Consider the following 12,250-nt stretch of genomic DNA (forward strand, 5'->3'; position numbering starts at 1 on the left):
TCTTTCCAAACATGATGATTGCCCCACTTGAAAGTAGCTAAATAGCTAGTATATTGTTAACTGCTGAATAGGTTAACAATTTCTTAACCAAATCTTATTTAATCAAGATGTCTATAATTTAGTTCTCGGTCAATTGATAACTTCAATTGAATGCATTTAGCAACATTGCAGGGCGGGGTTTAACTCTCTTCTCTTAATTGTCAGTGGGACCCATTAGCCCACCTCAGCCACCTTCGGTCAGCGCTTGGAACAAGCCTTTGACATCTTTTGGTTCAGCTACATCTCCAGAGGTAAGAACAAAAGGAAGAAGAGTAGCTGTATGTGAAGCTTACCCAAACTATGTTGCATTGGAATTGGGTACAGATTATCCATTTATTCAGGTGTGCATGTAGTTTAAACTAGTATGCGTGGAATCCCATGAAGTCAGGAGATAGTGCAGAAACATAGGATACAGGCTAGTGCTTTTATGATTGCAGGATGGAAAAACTGTTCTCTTAATAAAAACTCAGCCATTCAGATTCTATTGAATCTTATTCTTCTATTGATTCTATTGAAGCTCTTAGTGCATTTTTTAAGTAAAAATATTGCCTAGTTTGCATGTGAACACTTGTGTACAGTTCACTAATGTAGACAGAAACAGGATGTGTCCAAGGAACTAAGTGTTTTTTGTGTCCCTTCTTAAATCAGAGATACAAAAAGCAGTAGATGCTTTGTAACTGTATCATCTCTGCTTATCCCATGGAATTTGCATAGCCCTAAATTTTACATTTGAAGTCCTGTGGTGGTTTTTTTTCTTGGGCTTTTTTGGTCTTGACTTTGTTTTAAACTGTAAGAATGTGACATGACTCTCTTAGGAGGCAGTTTTAACTGCATAAGGATATCTGGAAATCTTTTTTAATTTCTCATTGTTCCTCTTGAACCTTAATTTTTGAACCTTCAGGAAAATGTTGTGAACCTGAATCTGGACATTTTGATATTGCACTTGTCCTTCTCCCCCTTCTCTAGCAGTTCATCATCTTGATGTTGTTTACATACTTCTTCACTGTTTTGGGGTTTTTTTCTTGAGCTCCTGTCAACAGTAGGAACTTGGGGGAGGAAGTGCACATTCCTATATTGTTTACTCTTGCAAATCTGTTGTGGTCACAAATAATGCTTTTGCTGGCAGAAGGTAAACATACCCTTTTAGTGATTTTCAGCTGAGGATATTCTGTGCCCTTTTCTGAATTAGTGGCATTGTATTGATCTAGAAATCTTTTGAAGTGCATTAAATGTTTACCTTTTAACTAGGGGACAAAGCCTGGGCAGGAAGGTGGAGTCGATCTTGGTATAGAAACTATTCAGTTTGGAGCCCCAGCTTCCAGTGGCAGTGACAATGAAGTTGGCCCTGTACTTTCTGAGAAGTCTGCTGACAAGCTGCCAGAACCAAAAGAGCAAAGACAGAAACAGCCTCGGGCTGGACCCATCAAAGCACAAAAGGTAAAAGATCGTATCTGCAGTACAGACTTTTAAACTTAATTAAGTTAAGCCGAAAAGAGGTTACAAATAATGGAATAGAATACTCATTCAGTTAGGGCTAGACCTATAAATATTTCATTCACCTTTTACATTTCTTAAAACAACAAGTTGGTTCTTGGAGAGAAGATGGCGAATTCAGTTCAAGGAGCAAGTGTAAATAAACAGCTTCCTGGCCCAGCAGAGTTTATCCATTGGCTCTGTGTTTGGAACAAGGGATGTGGCTAGAGCAGGGGTGAGATTATGGATTTGCGATAGCTTTTTTGGGAGACTATGGATGTGGTAGAGTGTTTTGGGTTTGTTTTTTAGTTCGGGGTTTTGGGTTCTCTCTTGAGCTTATTTCACTCAGACTTTGAGAGCTGTTTTGAAACAGGCATTCTGTTTCTGCCCTGGCTATATTTCCAGTTTCAGTAGTTTTTCCTGCCACCATGCCTGCCTCGCCCTCCTCTAAATGATGCGTGGTGCCCTCTTAATTTTGTAGCGAGATTACCAAGATGAGTAATACATCAAGTAGCAGGAAAAAAGGGAGGAACATTAGAGCCACTGATTTGAAGTCTCAAATTCAAATGCACAGATGTCTGGATAATTAAGTTTTTTTACAACTGATCTAGGAAGACTGGATAGGTAATCAAACTTACCTCTATTTAAAAAGTGTATTGGTTGCCCTCCAGAGATTTAAGGGCTCCATTTGATTATCATCTTTTTGTATTTCTGTTGTTACCACTCATAAGGAGTAACACTTTCTCCTCCTGTCATTTAGATTACACTTAGTGATCTTTCACATTAATGAAATGTACTTTCCTCTTATTTCTACCTCCAGTGCTTACTTACCTGTGCATTGCTAGCACTCAACACCAGCTTCTTACTCCCAGAAAGAGATGGTTATAGCAGATAAACATGGCTGGTGACTTAGAGAACCAGCTGTTTCAGTCCCTCTTGATGTCTGGGATTTGGCAGCAGTCCTGATGTAATTACAACCCTTTTGTCTTTCTAGAAGAGTGGGTGTGTGTTTGTTTGTGTTGGGTTTTGTTAGGTTGTGGTTTTTTTTAAAAAGCTGAAATCTGAAAGTGCAGTCACATGTAGAATGAATTTAACTTCTGCTACATGAGGCACTGAGTGTGCTGCAGTTCATGGGTTTTATTGCAAAATATAAAACCCATACAGCAGAGAAATATGCAGTAGTTAATACTGCTGGTGAATTGTTGTAACCCAGCACATTCAAAACCCATATCTCTGATATACTAGCAGCAGGCCTAAAATTGCCCCCATGAAATCACTTAAAGATACTGAACTCTAAAGTTAAATAAAAAGAGAGAGAGAGTCTACTTTATACTGTGTAGAAAATTCCTTTTTTCTCCTTGATTATAGCTATCAAGACTCCTGTAGATTTTGTTGAAAGACAAATGTGTGACTAAAAGGTAAATGCATTGGAGATTAACATTTTTGTGTACTCTTCAGAATGAGAGGGCTTGTAATCCTTTAACTGTCTTAATGACAAAAAAAACCCCGACAAACAAACAAACAATTCCTACACACCCACCGTGCCCATGGTGATATTGTTTGCTATGAAGCCTAAATACAAACTCATGTTCAGGATTGGAGGTTAGTATTGTTGAACTAATATGGGCAGTGTAAGAGGAACATACTTGAAACAAAGCAATTTATCTTTCCAAGTGTGGTCTTAAAGTGTCTGGAGGAATTTCTGCCTATGTAAACTGTTATAGCAAAAAATATTTGGGGTGAGGTGCGGCTGATGTTCCCGATTGCTGCATTGCAGAGCTCAGGTATCTGCTTCTGCTGTTTTCTTTCTTCCCTCTGAAAGCTAGTTTCTGCTGGCCTCCTGAGGGTACCAGATACCTTTGGGAAACTCCACTCTCCCCAAAGGCATTGTATTGTAAAGAGTATTCATCTACTCCTGAAACAGCTGGTTTATATTTATAAAGACAATACCAGAAGCTTCTGTCTTTCCATTATCAAAGCTTAAGGAATAGGATTTTAAGGACTGCCTTTAAGTAATTACTGTGCTGCTCTGTAGTGAAATGGGCTGAGTAGTCTCAGCCAGAAAGGATATGGCTGTTTAAACAGCAGAGCATTCAAGTTCCCTGAGGGTGTCTGCAATATAAGGCAGCACTTCCACGAAGGTGTTTTATTTTTTCTGGATATCCCCTTAGTGCTCAATTCCTAGGGAAAAATGCTGCCAACATCCATACCTGGAGATACCTTCAAATGAAGGTAGAGTCTTCTGTTTCATGGGTCCCTGAATATTAATCCTGATTAATATTATTATTTGTTATGAATATTAAAATCCTGATTCTCTGAATGTTAAAAGAACCTGTATGTATATGAAGTCTTGTGGCTTCTATACTTTTTTTCTGCTTTTCTTGTAAGGAGAGTCAAGCTGGCTTTCTTCTGTAGATTTTTAACTAGATCTTATTTTAGTTGAACTGTACCACTTAACATAAAACATGTATTTCTTGAAAACAACAGTTTGGATTCCTAGTGTTCAAAATGAATGCATTTCATGTATGTATTGCTAACTTAGTCTCAAATTATTTATCTGTTAGAAAATGCTTGCCCTTCAGGAAAGTTTTTTTTAGATTTAAACAAAATTATTTTAGGCATGTTAGAATATTCTTGTGGGATAGGACATGGGGGGGAAGACATAACTGACAAGTTAACACTAACTTAGCTTCCAGACTTGAGTCCGGTAGAAAACAAAGAGTATAAACCTGGTCCTATTGGGAAAGAACGTTCTTTAAAGAACAGGAAGGTGAAGGATGCCCAACAGGGAGATCCTGAAGCACAGGAGAAGCCATCTCCCACCTCTGTCAGAAGTCCAGAACCTGTCACTACAAAGGAAACCAAAGCAGCAAGTGAACTGAGCACGGAAATAGGAACAATGATATCTGTGTCTGCTCCAGAGTTTGGAACAAACACAAAGGTAAGAAAAATACTGATAAATTACTGAGCACTATATGTAAAACATGATTACAATTACGTAATTGACACTTGGTTGCCTGATGGTGGTAGTTACCTGGACCGCAGAGCCCACTGAATAACAGATATGAAACATATTGGTACTGCTTGAATTAAACAGTTCTCCAGAAATGGTACGGAGACATGCTGTTTGTCATACCCCTGTACAGAGATCAGCTTGGAAGGTTTTAAACTTCTTTGCTGCCTTATGAATGTGAAAACTCTTTCCTGAGCCTTGCTGTGGAGAGTGGCACTGGAGCCTGGTATAGGCAGATTCTGCAAACTCAGATATATGTGATATATGTGAGATGAGTGCTTGACTTTCAGCAGGGAACAGAAGTAGTGTGTGCAATCATTGGTTGAGTTGCATGGATGACCTGAAGCTGTGAATTAAGTGCTGTTCTGTGAAAAAAGAAATCTCTAAACTAGAAGTATGCTAAAGCATTGGATAAGGCTTGTTCAGTTTACCTAAAGGGTCTGTATGTCAGCTCCTGTCGGCTTGGATATTGTCAAGATATCCCTTGCAGAACTCCTTCAGGATGTTGAGGACTCATCATAGTTGTCTGCGTGGCACTCCCCTGACTTCTCTATAACTGCTCAACAGTGAGATGGTGACCTGCTGGCAGGATTCATTGTTCTACAACTCAGTTCTTAGCTGTGGTACATTGATAGCACTGGTTGAAAAACGTTCACAGAGGCGCTCTCCTTTCTGCCTAAGGACCTATGTGTGTACTGCCCTCACTATGGTAGTGTTGTGTTTCGAGCAAGAACTATGGTTGTTACTTCTCAAATGTAAAGAAACCATGCAGTTTGAGTAGCTACTAGTTAATAGTTACACCTGCTTTGGTAAAGGAAAAATGCTTCTTGTACGTTTGTAAAGTGGTTTTATGAGTTTAGACTCAATTTTGTTGCATGCTGTCTTAATCTGCCTTTTCCTAGTCTTAAGCAGAAATTTTCTGATGCTGTTTAGGAAAAGTGATCCTCTGCAGAAGTTTCATAAGTTGCTGAAGAGTCTGAAATGCAGATCACTCACAGTTTATCTTTGTCACCTGCAATTGGCAAAAGAAAAAAAAGACAAGACCATTTTGGCAGTTTATTGCTGAGGTGTCATGCAAGCGGAAGATGCTATCTCAGTGAAGTCTTATTACAGAGCAAGCGTTAAGGAGGATATTTGTGTCTGACATAGCTGCAAACTTGAGTTTTTGAGTGGAAGGGCAAATAAGTAAGGAAATTCGGTGCTGGGATTTCTCATCCTTCCTGGCAGTTTCCATCTTGCATGTAGATGTGAATGGTTTATATTGATACCAGAAACAGTTAAAGTTCCCTTCTGGTATGCAGAATCAGAAGTGTAGAGGCATAAACACCAGCTTGCTCAAATATTTGTAAGAAGGCTGTTTGTATGTGTGTCACATGCTTTCTCACTGTCTGTCAAGCTCCTGTGACCAGAGCTCAAGATAAGAGGAGGCACTTCTTCTAAGCCACCTACAGAATAGGAAACATATCTTTGTTGATTACTCCAGGCTAACTCAATATGGACTAGCTCTACTAAAATCAGTGTAATTTTGTCTCTACAACTGTATTTTTAAAGTATGAGATCTTCAAAAGGGGAGTCTGAATTTTGTGCCTTTATGGCCTTACTTAAACATGGGTTGCCAAGGTTCTTTGAACTACCACAGTATTAAAGCACAAAGCTTCTGTCTTCTGGAGGGAAGACCAGAGTGAAAGGAAACTTTCCAGTTGTGCTGAATATGAAAATTCCCCATAGTTTCCTCATTAAGCAGTTGATAACAGAGGCATTTAATAATTGGCCTAAATATTTCTGTCTCAACAGTTCCAGGTTGCTTTTGAATTCCTTTGTCATGAGTAGTTCCCCGGGGCATCAGTAAATTTTCTAGGAAAGGGGTGGTCATATTTTATATTTAATTCTCTAGAAGCTGAACCAACAACCTGCAGATTTATTGGAGAGGATAAGCTTCATCTAGATTTTGCAGGAGTAAACCAGTCTTGCTACTTTTTAAAGTGGCTTTTAAAATGTCTTCAAATACTGCTCTAGCCCTGGAGTTCCTATGCTGTTTTGTATTGCAACTGTTTTCTTCTTGTCTTTGTACTCTTTCCATTGCTCATTAGTGAGGAAAGAAGTGATGACATCGTTATTCTGTTGTTTGAATGTCAGGTGTTGAAGTTTTACCAAATGTAAATGATTTTGACACTCTTTAATGTCCTTCTCAGACACTACTACTTAGCTTCCAGGAAGGCACGCTTTGTTTAGTGTATTTCATGATTTAAATGTTTGTAAAAGTCAAGCCAGCTGTCCTTCAGAAGCAGAAGCTCTGTAAGAGTACCCCATCCATCCCAAAACAAACATCTTGGTAAGAGCATGTGCATTTAATCATACAAGACTGTTTTACCTTAGAAACTGTATAAATATAAATCAATTCATACTGGTGAGATGTTTAAATTCAGAACATAAGCATGATGCTCTGAAGCAACTCTAGCTGTTTCTCTTGGGTTTTGCAGTATTTTTGGAATAAAGGTGATCTGATGGTGTAATTCTGAGTTGGGCAAGACACCTTACCCATTGCTTTTCCCCACCCTACCATCTCTAAAGCTTTGAAGCTTTCAAATCACAGGAACAATCAATAACTGGTTATAGACATGGCAATGAAATGTTTGCACAGGTAGTTTATAACACCTGCGTGTTACAGAGCTGATGTCTGAAAGGACACAGTCTGTACTTGAGAATAAATTTTCAGTATCTGACAAGCTCTCTGGATTGAGTGATTTACGTAAATCAGGAACAAATCAAATAACTAATGAATCCCATATGTACCCTGATTCTTTATGGCAAGGTCAACTCTGAGGTCTGCCTTGTCCTTTTGTTCATAAAGTCACTTCAGGTTTTGTCATCTCTTCTTTTTGGGCAAAGAAGGTAGTTATAAAAAGATTGCCTGTTCTTTTTCTTCAGGTATAAATAACTTGTAGATAACTCCAAAAAAGCATGTACAGCTTTTTGCTCTTGCTATAATTACTATTACTAGTTTATTATAAAGTAATCAGTTGGTTTCTTCAGTAAAACAGTTGCACAGGAGAATCACTTTAATTGAATTACAAAAGCTTCTGGTGATAAGTCATATCTAACAGAGATTCCTAGTCTTAATGTACCAGTAAATGAAGGATGGTGGTTAACCTACAGTTTATGGAGTGGTGTTCTTATGGCTAAAGCATTGTCTTATCTGCATGTTCAGCATGTAACTCATCCTTGTAGGATGGTTCAACGTTGCATATGTACTTCTAAGGGCACCAGACTTGATATAGTGGTTTGTTTTTAACTCTAGTGAAAAAGCGTTTTTGTGCTGTAAGTTTCTGAAGCGAGAAAGCTAGCGATAGTCTTGATCTAATTTCTTTTGTAAGGAATTTTAGTGCTGAGACCCTGTAAAATTTGCATCCAAACCTTGAAGGAATTTTAATAATGTTATATTAAAAACTTCCTCTTTCTTAATGCAGTAAAGCATCTTAGAAAACCAAGAAGCCAGTTAATTACTTCATTAGAAGGACCTTGTAATTAAAGCAGCCTCGTGTGCTTGCCTTGTTCTACCTTGGGTTAAGGTTGCCTATTGGAATCAAATATAAATGCGCAACTTGCAATTTGGTAGTTCAGATTGTGGGAAACATTGTATATCTCATATTTCACCAGTTTAACAAGTAAAGGAAATAACTAAATGGAGAAAATAGTTCTCTCTGTTTCCTTCGTAAATACAAAAATAAGTCAATGTGCACATTGTGTCCTCTCTCACCTCATTATGGTTTAGCTTGTTGTCCTAGTCTTTTACCAAAATGAGCTCATCTTTTTAAGGAAGATTCTTTGTTATTTGCCAGTTAGTATCTTAATGCTTTAATTGCTCTTTTAGGAGACATTGCCATAGGCTTGAGGAGTAAATTGAGTGTGCACTTTTTTAATAGCTTATCATCATACCAGTTAGATGCAATTAAACAAGCATTGTGTGGTTTGTGCCTTCAAAATCATTGTGTTGGCCAGTCCAGGCACTCATCAACAGTTCTGCTGCTAATCTGTCCTTCAGTTCATTCTTGGTGTTGGGTTCTGTAAAAATGATAGAGCCTTTTCTGGGCTTCAGACACGTAAGACTTTTGGAGTTTGCAGTGCTTGCTAGAGAGTGGATCTTGGGTAATTCAGGGTCACACCTCTGGGTCAGGTTCTGATAACACCTGTTTGCCTGTCCAGAATATGCTCAGTAGATATCCAGTGACAAGAACTAAAAAACAGTGCTGAACATGGCTTCACAGAAGTACTAGTGTCTTTTTTTGTTCATTGTAGGTTATCCTCTAGAGAGCTGGCAGTTATCAATGAGACACTTCCATCAGGCAATTCATACCTGCGACTGCAATAGTCACTGGCTACAGTTAGGTCCATGAAAGTGGACTTTGTTCATTGAACACATTACAGTCCACTTAACTGTGACAAATAAGCTTCAAGGAAAGCCTCTGGGTAGATTGGAAACTTCATTCCTTTTCTTCCTTGAAATTACTGCCCAGTGCAGAAATCGGGACGATAGGCTTCATCATCCAGAGAAACTGAGTCGTGTGACTTTCAGAGACAAGACTTAAAGGAAAGAAAATTGTTTTGCAGATTGCAACCATCCCTATGTGTTCTTTTTAATCTGGAGGGCCTTACTTGTCATAGATTTACTCAAGAAATTTCTGTATGTATTTAAAGCTACAGAAAGCTTTCAGCTAAAACATTTTACTTTTTAAATAGGCTAAAAGTGCCTACAGGTAGCTAAAGCATCTTGGGTGACAAGTGATAATTGGTTACACCACCACTGTTCAATATGTCTAGTGCCCAGGCAGTACATCACTCTGTATATTCTTGCTTTACAGACTGTATTTTGACTTGTCTCCAGATATACATTGTGAGGTCATGAGGCAAACTGTAATCTCCAAAGAATTCTTCTGACCTCAGTAGCAATTCAGCAGTAAGGATTGCTGGACATGCCTTCTAAGAAAAAACTAATGTGAAATTCTAATCTTCTAGTGCTTGGTGAGCTCCTCCTGTAGAAAGGGTAACATCTTACCAAGAAATTTAAATCTAATTTAGGTAAGGGAGATATTTTAATGGAATTATTTTTCTTCACAGGAGTCTGTAACAGACTACACTACACCTTCTTCTCATCCTAACACAGTGGCTACTAGCAGTACAAAAATGGAGGAGACTTTGGTGACGAACGTAAGTCTATTGCAGTGATCATTGCAGTGATCGTCTTGACTTTGAAGACAAGAAAATATTTTCACAATTCTTTAAAGCACAAAATAGTGCCTTCAGTAAACAAGTCACTAGGGTTTCTTTCATGTTAACTAGCTGTGCGTTATCCAGTAATCTTACTCTGAAGGACATGTGGTTTGATTAGTATCTGTTCTGGAATTCTTCAGGTATTTTCTTGTCTTTTGAACAACCACAATGAGCTAAAGAGCACAGAAAGTGGAGAAGATGTTTCTAGGGACAATTCTAAAAAAGCAAGAATAGGCATGATGAGGGAATGTGCTCTCGGCAGCAGTTGGGACTTGAACCTGGTTCCAGTAGCAAAGCTCTGTAGGTGAGTTTGAAGAAAGGCTTTTACAAACAAAGCAGTTTTGAACTCTAGCCTGAAATCACAGCAACTGCACGTAAAGGGAGCAGCTTAATCGTTTCTGAAAGGAGACAGCAGACTTTCAGTTCAGTTGTTTTGGAGATGAGATGTTTGCAGTCCTCAAAGCCAGTGATCCTGACTGAATGTGGTGTAGTGATTGAGAAGACCTGCTGGGTTGTGACTTGTAGCGAAATCAAGTTTGTCTTGAGTGTGCTGGGATGTCAGGGAACTTGGATCTTGTGATTTTCGTTGGTTTAGTAGCAGAAATAGAATTAGTTCAGAATTGAGTCACTTGTTGATTGGGGGAAGGAAGAATCATACAGTAGGATCTCAGGTTTTTATGAAGATGTCTTGTGGATTCCATCTAAGAGATGCTTTTCAGCTTACTGCAGCATCCTTTAATGCAGTTGTGAAGCAATACTGGTTGAACTTACTCTTCTGCTGGATTTTCTGGTGGTGGTGGTGGTGTTTGTGCCTTTGGTGGTTAGTGTGAAAGACTGAATCATTTTGTATTAATGATGTTAGTGTACACTCCCCTGTGGTGTGTTGCAGTTGGATTTCCAACACAGGAAATAGGGGCTCCTGGCCACAAAGGATCTGTGCTATCACCTGCTTCAAAGCTTCAGTATCTGTGTCTTTTTGGATTAGCCTTATCTCATCCAGTGGAAGTCCAGGAGCTGTGGTCTGAACGGAGAAAGAAATGGTTAGAAGTAATAGACAGGCCACTGCAGTATTTTTGATGCATTTACTTTGAAAGTTCTAGGAAACCCCTCTGTTTTCTTAGGCAAAGATAGCAATAGCATTATGTCAGGTTTATTTCCTTAAGTTCACATCTTTCATCTTTTGAAAGAGAAGATAACTGAATTCAGTTACTGGATGGCAAATCTGTTTTGGTTTGTTTCATGGTCGTGTGACTTTGGAGATACGTAGCTTCCTCTTCTCAGAAACTGCATCTCAGAACTCAAGGTCATGAAGCCCCATGTACTCTATTGGTACAAAAGGGGACAAACTTGGCTTGGGAAGAATTTTTGCATATCAGTAAACTGAAATGGTACTTTAAAGTAAATCCCAAAGCAGAAAACTGGTATTTGTTTATGCAGAAGACATGGACACTTTAGAACCTTAGTCTTCAGCCTCTTAAAGAGAGATGAGAAGCACCTCAGCACCTGCTGAATGGCCTTTCCCCGCCTACCAAATTTTCACCTGATTTTATCAAAATCTCCCTGCCAATGCTCAAGCCTTGAAGAAATTGTAGCTCACTTAATAAAGCTTGAGCTTTGCTTTTCTGGGGCTTTTGTAGTAGACGTAGTTAGAATGTGATGTGTGTTGCCTGCCTTTCAGGTGCCCCTGCCCCACACCCTTCCCCTCCCTAGGAGGGAGACTCTACAACAGAGCTCCAGCCTAACTCCAGTTTCTCCCGCTACCGTCGACCTCACCCTCAAGGTATGTACAACATCCCTCTAAGGGTCGTTTTCTTGCATGCAGGGGAAAAAGTTAATGGAGAACTTGCTGGTGAACCTTTTTTTTAGAGCCTTCCTTTGTTTCCTCTGCTGAACTGCTTTTGCATATAAACGGATGGCTGAAACAAAAGACTCTATCAAAGGATGCATTTAAATTATAAATCTCTAACCCCGTTTTGCATTAACACTTGGCATCTCAACCAATCTTGGCTCCCACCACCCTGAAAAAAAAGATCCTAGCATTTTAGCATTGTACTGTAGTGTTCATGACAAACCATCAGAGTCTGACTGAGGTTTTTTGAAAGTTTAGCTTAAAGTAAGTTGCTTGATTTGGTATTAAAGGCTGTAAGGAGTTGCTTGGTAAGCCGAGCTTGATTTCTTCTGAGCTGTAAGATTTGTTGCAGTGATAATGTGATTTTGAGTTGGATGGCTAAAGTTCTAAATAATGAAATGTAGGTGGTGTGTTGGTGTCTGTGAAGGGCAGTTTGATCAGCTAGTCAGAATGTGTTTTGTTGTGTTATAAATGTTCTGTTGTTTTCTGCTCTCCAGTGTAGAGCAAGTGTGTAGAATATTTTGAATTATGTTTTCTCATTTTGTTGGATTTTGGACTGTGTGCATTGTATAACTCACTAACATAGAGTTGGGCTCTGGCTTTGCTAC

At 39.0% G+C, this 12,250-nt stretch overlaps 1 protein-coding gene across 16 annotated transcripts in view; it reads left to right on the forward strand.

The window, feature by feature from the left end:
- The window catches only part of PRRC2C (proline rich coiled-coil 2C), a 79,323-nt gene that overhangs the window by 46,532 nt on the left and 20,541 nt on the right, over positions 1-12,250 (forward strand). For 12 of the 16 annotated variants that reach the window (XM_049809283.1, XM_049809282.1, XM_049809284.1 and 9 more), the window contains exons 20-24: positions 205-290; positions 1,288-1,476; positions 4,202-4,453; positions 9,641-9,730; positions 11,472-11,573. In XM_049809283.1, the coding sequence (XP_049665240.1) occupies positions 205-290; positions 1,288-1,476; positions 4,202-4,453; positions 9,641-9,730; positions 11,472-11,573 (719 nt within the window). The remainder of the gene's footprint in view (positions 1-204; positions 291-1,287; positions 1,477-4,201; positions 4,454-9,640; positions 9,731-11,471; positions 11,574-12,250) is intronic. The other 4 variants (XM_049809291.1, XM_049809296.1, XM_049809289.1 and 1 more) reach the window with 3 other exon arrangements.

Source organism: Accipiter gentilis, chromosome 8 (genome assembly GCF_929443795.1).
Source record: "Accipiter gentilis chromosome 8, bAccGen1.1, whole genome shotgun sequence".
Classification (NCBI taxonomy): domain Eukaryota; kingdom Metazoa; phylum Chordata; class Aves; order Accipitriformes; family Accipitridae; genus Astur; species Astur gentilis.